Source organism: Humulus lupulus, chromosome 2 (genome assembly GCF_963169125.1).
Source record: "Humulus lupulus chromosome 2, drHumLupu1.1, whole genome shotgun sequence".
NCBI classification, from domain to species: domain Eukaryota; kingdom Viridiplantae; phylum Streptophyta; class Magnoliopsida; order Rosales; family Cannabaceae; genus Humulus; species Humulus lupulus.
In genome coordinates, this window is record NC_084794.1 from 2324038 (window position 1) to 2338706 (window position 14669).

The 14669-nt window shown below is 37.1% G+C and overlaps 3 protein-coding genes across 4 annotated transcripts; 2 read left to right on the plus strand and 1 right to left on the minus strand.

The window, feature by feature from the left end:
• Positions 1–201: 201 nt before the first annotated feature.
• On the plus strand, positions 202–1832 carry LOC133816860 (extensin-2-like). The gene has a single exon (XM_062249168.1). It carries the CDS (start codon positions 393–395, stop codon positions 1533–1535), a length of 1143 nt encoding a protein of 380 aa, XP_062105152.1. The 5' UTR covers positions 202–392; the 3' UTR covers positions 1536–1832.
• Positions 1833–2660: 828 nt separating this feature from the next.
• Positions 2661–8635, minus strand: LOC133816861 (uncharacterized). Of its 2 annotated transcripts, none has more exons than XM_062249170.1 (6): positions 8047–8635; positions 4502–7408; positions 4329–4382; positions 3456–3813; positions 3093–3291; positions 2661–3006 (listed from the first exon to the last, which is right to left on the minus strand). In XM_062249170.1, exons 1-4 carry the CDS (start codon positions 8518–8520, stop codon positions 3553–3555), a joined length of 3696 nt encoding a protein of 1231 aa, XP_062105154.1. In that variant the 5' UTR covers positions 8521–8635; the 3' UTR covers positions 2661–3006; positions 3093–3291; positions 3456–3552. The 2 variants fall into 2 exon arrangements, with proteins under 2 accessions (XP_062105154.1, XP_062105153.1); XM_062249169.1 differs by having other exon boundaries at positions 3093–3317.
• Positions 8636–11093: 2458 nt separating this feature from the next.
• On the plus strand, positions 11094–14207 carry LOC133816862 (superoxide dismutase [Cu-Zn], chloroplastic). Its single transcript, XM_062249172.1, has 8 exons — positions 11094–11565; positions 12268–12329; positions 12425–12464; positions 12586–12681; positions 12769–12800; positions 12990–13065; positions 13570–13623; positions 13977–14207. The coding sequence occupies exons 1-8, from the start codon at positions 11262–11264 to the stop codon at positions 14000–14002; spliced, it is 690 nt and encodes a 229-aa protein (XP_062105156.1). The 5' UTR covers positions 11094–11261; the 3' UTR covers positions 14003–14207.
• The last annotated feature ends 462 nt before the right edge of the window (positions 14208–14669 follow it).

Below are 14669 nucleotides of genomic sequence, written 5' to 3' on the forward strand. Positions count from 1 at the left end.
AGATCAATATTCTAATATGTCCAAATATATTATATCAGGAATCCATTATTGATATAGTCTTTCTCCAATAAATATATATTTATATAAATTTATAATTAGACTATTTCAACGTGCATATATATGCATGAATAAGAATCATGTAGAGAGACCAAGTGGCTTGCCATTACTTATAATTTCTTCAAGTGGGAAAATTTGAAAGCTTCAATAATAGGTTAAAGTTGGAGGTTGGAAACTTCATAAACTAATAAATTAACATTTCACTCGTTTCAACGATACCTATATAAACATGCACTGCCTCCTCTTCAATACTCAATCACAAACATCTTTCTAAACCCTTCAAGCCATTAGACAACTCTCAAAAGTGTTTTGGTGTTCATTTCAAGTACTAAAAAATGGTCAATTTTTGGCCTCATTTAGCATGTGCCTTGGCACTATGCTTGATGGCCACCAATGTGGCTGCAAGGGACTATAAGCCTTACTCTTATACATCTCCACCCCCACCGCCAACTAGCTACTATTACTCGTCTCCACCACCACCATATCTCTACAAGTCACCACCTCCTCCTTCTCCATCACCACCACCGCCTTATGTATACAAGTCTCCACCTCCACCTTCTCCCTCACCTCCACCACCATATGTTTACAAGTCCCCTCCACCACCTTCACCATCACCACCACCTCCTTACATCTACAAGTCTCCACCACCACCTTCTCCATCACCGCCACCACCATATGTCTACAAGTCCCCTCCACCACCTTCTCCATCCCCACCACCTCCTTACATCTACAAATCCCCACCTCCACCTTCTCCATCACCACCTCCCCCTTACATCTATAAATCTCCACCTCCACCATCACCTTCTCCACCTCCCCCTTACATCTATAAATCTCCACCTCCACCTTCACCATCACCACCACCACCATATGTCTACAAGTCTCCTCCACCACCATCACCATCACCACCACCTCCTTATGTGTACAAGTCTCCACCACCGCCTTCTCCATCCCCACCTCCACCATACATCTACAAGTCACCACCACCACCTTCACCATCACCACCGCCACCATATGTCTACAAGTCCCCTCCACCACCTTCACCATCCCCACCACCTCCTTACATCTACAAGTCTCCACCTCCACCTTCTCCATCACCGCCACCACCATATGTCTACAAGTCCCCACCACCACCATCACCGTCACCGCCTCCACCATATGTCCACAAGTCTCCACCACCTCCTTCACCGTCACCACCACCTCCCTACATCTACAAGTCTCCACCACCACCGTCACCCTCACCACCACCACCTTATGTATACAAGTCACCTCCTCCTCCATCACCATCACCTCCCCCTCCTTACATTTACAAATCACCACCACCTCCATCCCCATCACCACCCCCTCCCTATATCTATAAATCTCCACCTCCTCCATCCCCGTCACCTCCTCCTCCATATGTTTACAAGTCTCCTCCACCACCCACGCACTCTCCTCCACCTTACTACTACAGGTCTCCACCACCACCCAGTGGCTACTAAGTAAACAAAGCAGCGTTTCTACATTCGTTCGAGAAAAGAAACATTACAGAAATAAAAGGGTGCAATTTAACTGCTTGACCCTCGCTCATACATTCAAATTTCTTTTTGCACATGGATTGATTTGTTGTCCGTGATTTCTTATACATATATTTTTTATTTTCTTTTCCTTTTTTAATTAATTGAGCGTTGAATTGAATTCATATTAATTGACGTCTTATTAGACCTAATGTAATACGCATGTGCTTCTGTACGGTTCAATATACTGAAATTTAACACAAGAGAATTCTCCCCTCTTAACCTCCCTTTTTTATTAGTGCCTCTCGATTTAAGCAAATCACCAAGTGCAAGACCATATCTCAAAGTTAATTGTGGTAATGCTACATAAGAATATTTTACCATTATTTCATTTGTAAATGCTATTATATCTAATGATATTAATTAAGAGACAGTCAATTCAACATAACACAGACAATTCATATTTTAGCAATAAAGGATTTTAGAAATTCTGAATAAATTATAGTACCGAAACAGGATCTAAACTGTCTGTTGCACGCGTGCCTGTTTTTTTGTGTACACGTGTAAAATTTGACAGTTTGAACTCTGTTTTCGATTTCATAAACTATTCAGAATTTCTTGAAAATTTGCAAAATATTCTAAATACCTACAATGTGCACCGTCATATAATTTTTTTTGAAATTATAACTATTCAGATGCCGAAATAGAAAAAATATGTACCGGTGTTACAAAAAAAAATGATGCGTTGTAATCGTTCCCTAAATTTATATATATATATATTTATAAAAAGCGTTAAAAACTAGTTAAATAATTGGATTGATACATCCAGAAATGGAGTTAGAAACATAGATAATAATTCACTAATAGCTATTTTGTCTCACTCTTACATACTTTATAATAATTTTTTTCACCAAATAGATAAATAATTCCATATATTTTATTTGTTAAGAGTTGATTTAATTGAATAAAACCCAGATTATTCTTAGTTAGGAAAGTGCTTCCACATGTATATCATTGTATATATGTCCAAAAATATAGAATTATTTTGCCAGGAGATGGCCAAGCTAATCACCACAAATTTCTGATACTCTTCAATTTTGAAGAATATAATACCACCAAATTTCAATATTCATCATTTCTCTTAATTGATTTCCCCCGGTTATAAGACGGTTCTATGACTACAACAACAAAATGGTTTCTAATTTATAAGGAAATTTCCTAGAAAGGAAAATAAGTATGAACCTTTTCCACCTTTTCAAAATGCAAAAGAAACAAAAATATGTTCTTGTTTTGTATTTGCCTATCTTCATTAGTTGATAGACTTGAATAGAATAGAATTTGGAGATTCTATAGAGTTAAGGGAAGGGAGTATTGTATTGTATAGTATAGTATATAGAGCTGAGGCAATGCTGAATGATCCAACAACCTCACGCTGCCTCCAAACATAACATATTACCTAAACAAATAGGCAACCCTGTTAGAATACAATTTCATTGTCTAATCTTTTACCACATCTACACTATGCTCATCAAAACACAATACCTGCCAGCCAAATGCAGTTCAACTTCAAAGTTTCAACAGCCTTTACAATTCCATTCTGTTCTGCTCGGATGAGAGTCACCGCCAAGCCATCTTGGAGATTCACAAGTTTTGGCCACTAAAATTTTCATATTCATTCTCATAAACGTGCTAGCTCATTCCTTATAGCGGCTGTATTACGTGCCTTTTCATAGTAAAGCTCCTGAAAAGAAAGACACTCAGCTGGAACTGTGTCCAGGAGGATGTACACAATAGTTTAATATCCAACGTCGCATAAGAAAGTTTCCATGGAAATAAGTTGGGAAGGATCGCCAATCATGTCCAAAGAAATTTACAGGGAAAAAAGAAATAGATTAGAAAACTCACCTGAGCTTACAAGGGAATGGCCAAACCAAACAGCTGTTGCCACTGCATTGGGAGTATACATCAATATACAAGCCAAATTCCAAAAATCAGTGACAAATTAGGTATGAGATCCATGATGACCAATACTGTTTCTTTTGGAAACAATTTGCAATGCAGTCCCTTTAGTAATCCAAGCAGTTGCTTCTGGTTGATGCTCAAAGTACTTGAGAGAATGTGAATTTCCATCCTCCAACTCCACACCATAAACAAATGGTAGTCTTAGGGTAAGGAAACTCTCTGGTGGTAAAAGCACTTCACATCCAAGACTGAATTGTAGTTTTTGCTCACGATCTGATACCGATGGAGGTAGAGAAGACGCCTACAATTCAAATTCTAAACTCTAAGATTCCAACAAAATCTACCTGATGTTGTTAGAATGGACACAACCAAGCTATATACAAATAATTTTTTTGAAAAATAGAATTGGAAATGTGCACGTAAAAGTAGATTAGAGTTTGGACTTGACTCAATACAAGCTGGAGGTTTGGGATGCTGAAGCAAAAATAAATATGGGGAAAACCAGGAAACCAATAACTCAATGTTAGATGATTATTATTCTAGATTCACAAGTAGGAAGAATGATCTCTGAACACTTCAATTAAGCTGCAATCCAAGCAATAGAGTCCCTTGGTATTGTTGTTCATGACCATTTATTAAATAGCAAAAGAAAAGTAAAAGAAAACATATCTTCAAAACAAAGTCAATTTCCTTGGGTGTGTAATAGTTATAACTATACTAGCAAAATAATAAACATCATTGTGTTGTGTCATACTGCCATGGAAGACGCGAAGATAATGCATCACTACTATTTTTGTAAGAGGAAGTGAGACATACCTCAAATTGAATTAGTGGGCAAGTTGCTAGTGCAACTGGAAAGGAAGGTGTGACCTACAGGCAAAATCCAGATTCAAATATTTGATAGTTAAAATCATGATAATGCAAACAAAATACAAATTGACAAGACAGCTATTTTCAGAATCTCTAATAAGGCCCACATAATGATATACCACAAAAATCCTTTGAAGCTGTGATATTCTGCCGGCAAATTTAACTTTTGATTGTTCTTCATTATTTTTGGAAAGCCTGCAGTGTGGGCAGTTCATGTAGATTGGTAAGTTTCTATTCAACATTGAGAAAGCATGGCCATCCTCATCAATATTGATAGAATCAAGGCTTCCTCGAACGTCTTTAACAAAATCATGGACAGTTGATACACCGAACGACATATGATTCTGTTTCTGCTCCTTTTCTGACACTATTAACTGGGCTTGTTTGTCTAGATTTGGATAACCATTAGTTGCTTGCTCCTTTGATTTATCCATATTTCTTCCCTTTCTTGTAGAAGTAGCATTATTCCTATTTGACGCAGGATGAACTTTACCACGAAGACCATTATTACTCAGTTTTGAAGGATTCCTGGGACTCTGATATGAAGTTTCAACAGAAGGAATTTGAGATTCTTCCAGTTGATACAATGTTCCAAGGTCATTGAGATGCTCTGGATTCAGTAGAAAACGATGGCCATGAGGGCATTCATGTTCAAAACCCACATATGCTGTTACATGTTTAACTGAAAGGTTCTTTTTTATTCTTTCACCAGAATTCCTGTTAACTGGGACTACATAACTGCCTATGCGTAAATAGGGATCTCCCATTGTAGAACCATTATTATTTATCTCATTTGAGGCATCCAGAGCAGAAGAAGGACCTTCAGACATTTGAGGTCCTTGATTAACAGCAATGTGCTCGGCGCTCAAGTCTCCAGTCCTACTCTGCTTGACAGTCCTATCTAAACGTGAAGATTGTTGCTTTCTCTGTTCAAGAGGAGGAAATCCAGAATCACCTGCAGCTGATCCAGCAACAACTTCAGAAAAAGCTTTTCTCATTGTAAAATTGGGTAGACCTCTACCGAAACTGATTTTCTTTTCATCAAGTATTGTACTCTCTGAGGGTTTTCTTTGATTTTCAACTACAGACTGTACCTCCCCTGAGTACAGTCGCACACCAGCAGCACTGTTTATATCTGTACTCACATTAGGTTCAAACTTCGGGTCTATATTTGACTTTGTTACAGAACCTTGGTGTACAGCAGCAGCTGTTGAGCCATTTTGACCTTTTCTACTCTCTAAAATTATTTCCCATTTCAACAGGAACCTCTGAGTGGCAGAAAACCCACTCTGACGTAAGCCTTTTGAAGGTTCATAGTACCTTGCACCTCCAATACGAATCAAACTCCATGAAGACGGATGAACAGGTCCTTCATTAAATATTTTTGGTAATTGAAGTGCAGGAAGAAGTTTGTCACAGTCAGGAAAGCAATTAGACGTAATGTTTGCCGATTCAAAATCAAATGGATCAAGTCGTAGTCTCCTTGAACGTCCACAGGCACAAGCATGAAGAAAAACAAATCCACTACAATGCAGCTTCAATCCAGCTTCTGAAACCAATTCACCAGTCTGGAGATCATGCCTTTGGTGCTTACATGGTTTTCCAGTCAAACTAACAGCATCACACAGCTGCCTGCCAGATTTCCAGATGGATGTGCATTCATCCCCCAATTTCTTCGCAAAGTGTTGTGTTGCAGATCCTCTGACCATTGAATAAAAAGCCTGCAATGCCTTCTTCAGATGTGCTTCATGCTGTGAAGTTGGATAACAAGCAGGCAAGTCTTTCAGATAAACCTCCTTTGCAGCTGGTAGGGACCTTTCACACCACAAAGTAGAAAATTTTGCATTCAATCCTTTACCACTTTCTAACCAAGAAACTGCTATATCTAGGGGATCAATGCTTTTTGAAGCAATTCCTTCAAGTGATTGTGGAGTAGCATTCCTCACTCGAGATTTTCTTTTGCTAATTTCAATTTCTTCTAAGCACCCACCTTTTGCTGAAAGAACTCCATGAAGAATTAGTTGACTAGAAGATAACCAAACCTCAATATTTGGAAGTTCAGGTGTAGTAAATGTTTTTCCAGATGCAGCAGAGGCCGAGGCAGCAGCGGCAGCGGCAGCAGCGGCAACCATGCCAACACCAGCTGCTGAGCCACTATTCGAATTAGTGACCAGTGCTCCCTTTCCCCTCAGAATATCAGATTGCCTGTAAATAAACTCCTTAAGAGATGTTATATCATCTTTATTAGCATTCTGACCATGGCTTTCAAACAAAAGAGAATCTGGGGTTGCCTTCCCATTCAGAACATCTTCCACAAGATCAGTTGCAAACTCAAGAGATTCGCCTTTATGATTTCCTGTCCTATCTAACAACACAACAGACCTCGTAGCATCAAGCGAGAACAAAGGAACAGAACTAGAAATACCTCCACTCTTTGATCCAGAGTGACTGGTTTCAGTACCGGAAAGAGTTCTACATTTCTTTATCAGAAAGCGAATCTGTGCTTCAAGAGACGACTGTAGTTTCTTTCTGGAACCACCTTCAGATTTGCTCGCGGGGCGAGCAAGCACAACTACTGGACTAGAAACCTTAGCAGGCATATTTGACCTTGTTAAACTACTCAAACTAGAAGATTGATTGTGTGAGGACCCATCTGTTGTCTCTTCAGCATTGGAACTAGAATTTGGCAAGTCATAGAAATCATCGATGAAAACAAACAGCAAAACAGGGGTGCACTGTCCTGGAAACAAAGAGGTGTAGGAACCTAAACCTGACATCAGTGAAACAGCAGAACCATTGCGATTCAAGATACTACGACTTCTACCAGGAGAAGAATTATTAGAGGCAGGTGCAGAAGTGGTTGGTCGGAAGGATGATGAGGGTGGCCTAGATGAAAATCCCGGAGTTGCTTGTGATCTAACAAATGGTGCCAAAGCATGCTTGGCAGCTTGCAATACTCGAAACTTTTTCAGAAGTTGAATGTCAAATCGTGAACCCTCCTGAACATATATGATTACATGGCAAACCTGCACATTTAGCTGAGTTAATTTCATGGTATATTATCACAACATCAAAACTAAACACTTCTCATAAAAGCCAAGCATGCACTAGCACATTCAATAGCTCAAATGATCTCCCACGATCTCCATATATTGTAAGGTCAGACGAAGGCCAAGGTTTATAAACAAATAAACCCCAAAAACACGCCACAACATTTTCTTAATTACTATAGTTATTTGTCTCATTCCCCAAACTCTAGTTAGAGATTCTTTCATTACCAAGAATAAATCTCATAACATAGAAACGATGCAAAGAAATGTTAGCATATACTATAAGCTACTCTACTCCAGAACTAACTTATTAAAACATATATAATAACAATACACCCCAACTTATTTTTTCCAGCAATAATTGAGTATACAGATTGTTACATGAAACTGCTTTTAATCATTCAAAACGGAAAAAGCGAAGCATACATGTGCAAATTCTATCCCTCCATTAGTTTATGATGTTTAGCACTCAAGAATGTTCAAAATCTCAATACTAAGAAACTATGAACTACTAGTTCCTGAATGATGAAATATCACATAATGGACATTGACAAAGAACAACAACAAGCATTTGAGAAAGAAAAGAAAATGGACCCAAAAAAGAAAATGCTTACAGAAAACAAGAACAACATCCCCTGAAGATCCCCAAACTCGTGTTCTTCCATGACCAAATCGAAACCCCAGCCAGACTCCAAAACCCCATCATCAAACGCAGGGCAGAGATTGGAAGAGAAGTGCAAAAACAAAACCCCTCTTTGGCGTTCATGGTAGTAACTGATTCTCCTCCATTTAAACCACTCCCGGAGCTCTTCCTTATCAATGCGAAGATTCTCATCCAGGCTTCCAGAGCCGAAGATATTGGAGTCGACGATCCGGTTGAGGAGGTGGGTCGTGATGTCAGGTCTTCTGCCAATGAAGCCAACGACAACGACGCCATCAGAAGACGGAGGGAGTGAGGTTGGAATGGGAGAGGGAAGAGGAGCGGTTTGAGAGGTTGAAGACGAGGAGGAAGTGGGTGTGGGTGAAGATGGGGGCCGTATTAGGACGCGAACTGAAGAAGAGCTTGAAATGGGGTTCGGGGGCTCCATTGAATAGAATTCAGAACCACTGGTTTTGAAATTCCATTGACGAAGCGCAGAGAGAGAGAGAGAGTCCCTCCCAGAGAGAGGCGTCTTCGAAACTCGGAAGAGAAGACAGCTTCAACTGTCGTTTTGGGCCTAATCTATGCCCTTTTTTTTTGGAAAATAATACATTCCATTTTAGTTCTTGCAATTTAAGTTGTCGTTTATCATAATTGATGTCGTTTTTTATAATAATTATCGTTTCTTAAAATTATTATCATTTTCATTAAACATTGTGGTTTTATATTTTTGTTGTTCGCTCGAATGGTGACATTTTTTAGGAATTCCTTGTTTTCTTCTTATAAAATTTGCGGTAATAATATCTAAGTAGTAAATTTCGTTATTTTTTCAAAGGGATATTTGACGACAATAATACCTACTGTTACGAATTTGGTGTAGACTTCGGTCCTTATCATCAACTTTGATTAGGGACCAACATAGTGGCAGCACCTAATTAACCCATTTTTTTAATTTATTAAATATATTAAAAAAATATTTTAAAGATTTTAATTAATTACAATAATAAATTAAAATAAATCAAGTACAAAAGTAAAAACATAAATTTAACTAATAAAAATCAAGTACTAAATCTGGAAACATAAAATAAAAATGGTTCATCCTCTTCTACCCCAACCATGCCCCCAAACCCAAAACCCCAACCCATCCTTCTCCTTCCTCAACTGTGCCCCCAACCCGTAGCCTTAAACGTTCCTTCTTCTTCCTCCTGTTAATCCTTCTTCTTATTATTATTTTTCTTCGTCTTTTCTAGCAGCAGATCTCGACAGAGACTGCGACTACTGGGTGGAGCTTTGAAGGCCAGCGATTTCTGGGCTAAGCTTTGAGGGATGGAGAGTTCAACGAGGTCGGGGAAGATGAATGACTCTCGGCTTCAACCCAGATCTAGGCAAGAATAAGTTTTTTTTTTCTTGTGATTTTCTTGTTCGACGACTATTGAGGGGGTCGAGACTCCATCTATGGCGTCGACCAGAGCTTGTCGTTGTGTAAGGGTCGGGGGGAGATGAGGTTGAAGAAGACCTTTTTTTTAATAACCAGTTTAATTTTTTTCAATATATTTTTAAATTAAAATTTTAATTAACTAAATTTAAAAAAATATTTTTATAATATTTTATTAAAATAAAAAATAAATATGCCAATCAGGTACCGACACGTGGCTACCACTTAGGTTCTTGATCAGACTTAACAGCCAGGGACGAACATTTGCACCAAAAGTATAATGTTAGTCATTTTTGCCACCAAAAAATTTACATAGATATTTAAGTGCAACAAAACAAACTACATAGATATTAATATCACAAATTTCCCTTTACTCGAATAGTGTCATCTTTTTATGCTTTTTGTCATTTTCTTGAATAATTTGTTGGACAAATAACATTTATTTTCCCCAAATTATGATTCTTGTAGAGTTTTGCCCTCTAAAAAATTTTGTGTGGTAAAAATGTCTCCCAAACTATAGAAACTATTGAAAATGTGTCCATTTTATTGCATTCTCTACACTTTTTAAATGATTTGTGTTAATGTGACTTCAAGCCACATGTATAGTTGCAATATGAGCATCTATTTAACTAATTAAAATTAATCAAAATCAAATTTATTGGTACTAAATATACAAATATTAACTATAAGATGTAAATACATACTCTTATAATTTATCATTATACGATTATTTATTCATATAATTTTTACTTGGACTATTTAATCGTGCCACATCAGTGTTATATCAACAAACTGTTTCAAAAATGAACAGAATGCAACAAAAATTATACTTTTTTTAATGTTTTCTATAATTCGAAAGAATATTTGTCATGAAAAAAAAAATTTGTTTGTACTTTTTTGGACCATGTATTTTTCTCCATTACCTGCTTGGACCATGTGTTTTGATAAATTACTTTTTGGACCCTATGTTTTGTAAAATGGTTAAAATACAACCCTAAACCCGATTTTGGTCAATATTTTCTCAACTAAAATCACAAATAATTTATCAAACTAACAATTCAGAACAAAAATAAAATCATTATGCTTAAAAACTGTGTTGTTATATTCAAATTTTTCTTCATCAAAATTGAGTTTAGGGTTCTATTTTAACAATTTTCCAAAACATAGAGTCCAAAAAATAATTTGTCAAAACATAGGGTTCAAACAGACAACAGAGAAAAACAGGATTCAAAAAAGTATAAAACCAAACAAATTCATAAAACTAAACCCTACAAAAGTCATAATGCAGTGAAAAAAATTATTTGTCCCCGTCTGGTTATTTTACGAGTTTTGCTGCTTCCTCAAATGGTGTCGTTTTTTTACATTTTGTCGTTTCTTAAGTAGCGTCGTTTTAACGTATTTCTGTCGTTTTATCAATTGGTGTCGTTTTTACGATATCTGTCGTTGTTCTTAAATTTTGTCGTTTTTGTTTCAAATTTTGTCATTATAAGCAATATTTATCGTTTTTCTCAGTTATTATGGTCGTTTTCATAGCTTATTGTCGTTCAACGCCATGATATGTTGCCAAAATACCTCAGTTGTCTCTCTCTCTACACTCACTTACTACCAGAAGCTTCTCTCTCATCCAGAGAGAGAGAAAGAAAAGTGCAACGAGGAAGGTCAAAGAGTAGTATAAATATATAAATAGGTTTAACAAGACATTGTTATCATATCACAGCTGAATCTCCACCAATCAACCATCCATATCCAATCCAATGCAAGCTGCAGCTTTGGCTGCCATGGCGGCCCACTCAGTCCTCCTATCAGCTTCGGCTTCTCCTACCCTCTTCGCCTATCTCCCAAACTCTCACGACCCACCTCTCCATTCCTCCTTCCATGGGGTCTCCCTCAAGCTCGATCGCCCAACCCATTTCCGCGCCTTCACTCTCGCTGCCACCACCGCTCCCAAGCCCCTCACTGTCACCGCTGCCGCCGTTGCCACCGCCAAGAAAGCCGTCGCTGTTCTTAAGGGCAATTCAAATGTCGAAGGCGTCGTCACCCTGACCCAAGACGGCGACGGTACTCTCTCCATACTTTCATTACCATTTTTTTTTAAATTAAGTTTTTCGAAAATGGGTCACTTGGGAATTTTCTCAAACAATTTGATAACTTAAATCTGAAGCCTTTCTTTTGCTTAAAGTTTTTCTGGGTCAGCTGCTCTTTGTTTCAAGGTCAAGTGAAAAGCTCATAACTTTGTTTTTGGTATTCGAATTTCGATAGCATAGATTTACTTAAAAAAAGTTGAAAATGGGAGGGCTCAGCTCAATCTGTTAGTTTAGTTAGAGATTGTTAGCTTTGATTTTCGGGAATGATGCTCAGCTTGAACTTGAGTATGGAGTAATAGGAATGTGAGAGCCTAATGACTTTGTGTCTATTATCTCGTAATGGTAATGGTCGAATGTAATAACCTGCACTTACTTGTACCATTGTACTTGTTAATTTGCTTCTAAGGATTGGTTAAGGTTTTGATTGTTTAATTATGTGCTTATTGATTGAAGGTTTTTTGATTTTTAATTAAAGCTTTCTTCTTTTAGACTTCCATAGTTACCTACATTTTTCATTGAAGTTTCATTAATCTGCAATAATATTTTAAAAGGTCAATAGAAACCTGATAGTTTAGAAACTTTAAGTATTAGCTTTGATTTATTGGAATGGTACCCAATATTGTGTTTGAGTATAATCTCATTAGTTCATTTGTCAACTGTTTTGTACCTTTGACAGGTCCCACGACTGTAAATGTTCGTATTACTGGGCTTACACCAGGCCCTCATGGGTTCCACTTGGTGAGTCTTTATTCTTTATCTTCCATAGTCTTTGGAACTGTGTAAGTGAAAGTTTGTAACTTTAGGTACTCACATTACTTGTTTTTCTTGTGCAGCATGAATTTGGTGACACAACCAATGGCTGCATTTCCACAGGTCAGGATTTATCCATTTTTCATCTCCATTGATTAACCTTTTATTGTTATAAGTTGATGAAGTCATGTCGATTGCCCGGGTTTTTCCGTATCTTGTAATTGTTCGTTAATTTATTTGTCAGGAGCACATTTCAATCCTAACAAACTGACACATGGTGCTCCGGAAGATGAAGTCCGTCACGCGGGCGACCTGGGAAACATAATTGCCAACGCTGAAGGTGATTTTTTTTTTCTGTTTACCTATGGATTTTTGAAGTCTTTATCCAAAAATCAGTAATTTTTACTTACAAATTTTGGGAATACAGGCGTGGCAGAAGTAACAATTGTGGATTCACAGGTAATACTTGAACTTTGATTTTGTTTAGTTTAAGAAAATTTAGACTCAACGTGTGGATCCAGCTTTTCAATCTTAAAGGATAGATCCTTTGAGATGATGTCTGTTATTTAGTACCTTGTTAGTGTCCATTACTCTATAGAATATAAACTATACAAGTGTTTAGTACTTAGTTTGGGCTAAAATTTGCAGATTCCTCTGAGTGGTCCTAACTCTGTTGTTGGAAGAGCCTTGGTGGTTCATGAGCTTGAGGATGATCTTGGAAAAGGTATGTATATATTTGTACTCTTATCTTAATATTGCACCCAATTCGAACCTTAGCCGTGGAGCTGTTTAGAAAATAGTGTTTAATCATCTTGTTTGTCATTTTCTTATGTTCCATTTCCTTTCTTGTTTTATCTTTCACTTATTATTATTTTTATTATACTTTCCACACATTTATACGTGGTTTTACACTAGTCATTTATTAGAATATAATAATCTTATATAAAATGTAATATATACATATATATATAGAATGATATATAAAAGATGAGGCCTCTTATGTTTGGAGGCTTTAGGCAATTGCCTCACCTGCCTTAAGGTGAGGCCGGCACTGGTAACTTCACTCATCTTTTGGAAATAATGTAATGTGAGTATGAAATTTCAGTGAAAGATATAACTCACCAAGTTTCTTTATAGTAAATGTCATATTTTTGGGGGATGATCTCCTAGGTATGCCTCTTCAATTTGATGACTCTTAACTAACTCTCATTTGGACTTTCATTTGTAGGTGGGCATGAACTTAGTTTGACCACAGGCAATGCAGGTGGAAGATTGGCATGTGGTAAGCAAGAAAGTTGACTTTTTATCTCAGTACTCATATAATACACATCTCAGTGATCAATCAATTACAAATTTATTGCATTTGTTATAAAATTAAAAGTAGCATTTAGAATTGCATTATGCGTTGGAGAAAATTTAAATTTGATTAAATTTAGACTTTAGTTATTTATTGCCATCATGGGTTGTGCCTAACTTTGAAGGAGATTATCAAGTTGTTGGAAGTTCCATGAGATTTCCAATGAACAAAAACATGTTCCCACACTCATCTTTCTTCACTGCATACAGAACTTACTCTGCTCGTATCATTAAAACTGTTTCTTAACATCTCCTGCTTGTATCATCTTTTGTGCACAGGTGTTGTTGGTTTGACTCCACTGTGAGGACAATCTATTGAGATTCGAGCCTCCGATGTATGCTTTCGATGCAGCCCCGTGTTCGCCTGAACGGCAATGTAGAACTGTAATGTGAAACTGTGGATGTCTGTGATTTTAGTTTTTCTCTGGTAATAAAGTTTAAAGCTGCTAAGCTAAGCTATGTTGTGCCATGCCTGCTCTATTAAATGAAAGCATTTGAGTTGGATTTGAATGGAGTGGATTACCATACATATTCTCTTGTGTCTGTCTGTTGTTAAGATTGAACATGACAATAGATGGGGTTTAGACTTTAGATTGAACTTAAAAGGAAGCCAATCCAACCAGAATTTTCATAAAAATTGAGATTATTTCGTTTGCTTCCTTACCAGAGCTGGGCTTTACCAAAATTTTCACTTCCACAGTTTCTCAATACATGCAAAGATATATTACTACTGAGTTTCAATAGTTTTGTCTTGGTATTTTCATACACTAACATAGCCCTTTTCACTCTTGAATGTTTGAATTTAGCTTTGTAATTTCGTTTTTTTTTTTTTCCTGTTGTTTTTATCAAATACTGTCAGTTAATTATGGTTCTTCCATTTATTGTCGTTTATAATAGAACTGTGAGCAAAACGACAAACTTTCAGCAATGTATAAACGACAAATCCTAAAGAAACGACATTGGCGTTTTTAG

Excerpts from the sequence above, each read along its gene's own strand:
- LOC133816860 (XM_062249168.1), top strand. The coding sequence starts at position 393 with ATGGTCAATTTTTGGCCTCATTTAGCATGTGCCTTGGCACTATGCTTG.
- LOC133816861 (XM_062249170.1), bottom strand. The coding sequence starts at position 8,520 with ATGGAGCCCCCGAACCCCATTTCAAGCTCTTCTTCAGTTCGCGTCCTA. Across the intron at positions 7,409-8,046 it reads GGATGTTGTTCTTGTTTTCT|GTTTGCCATGTAATCATATA; the intron begins GTAAGCATTTTC and ends CTAAATGTGCAG. Across the intron at positions 3,814-4,328 it reads GCCCACTAATTCAATTTGAG|GCGTCTTCTCTACCTCCATC; the intron begins GTATGTCTCACT and ends TTTGAATTGTAG.
- LOC133816862 (XM_062249172.1), top strand. The coding sequence starts at position 11,262 with ATGCAAGCTGCAGCTTTGGCTGCCATGGCGGCCCACTCAGTCCTCCTA. Across the intron at positions 12,801-12,989 it reads TAACAATTGTGGATTCACAG|ATTCCTCTGAGTGGTCCTAA; the intron begins GTAATACTTGAA and ends TAAAATTTGCAG. Across the intron at positions 13,624-13,976 it reads AGGTGGAAGATTGGCATGTG|GTGTTGTTGGTTTGACTCCA; the intron begins GTAAGCAAGAAA and ends TTTTGTGCACAG.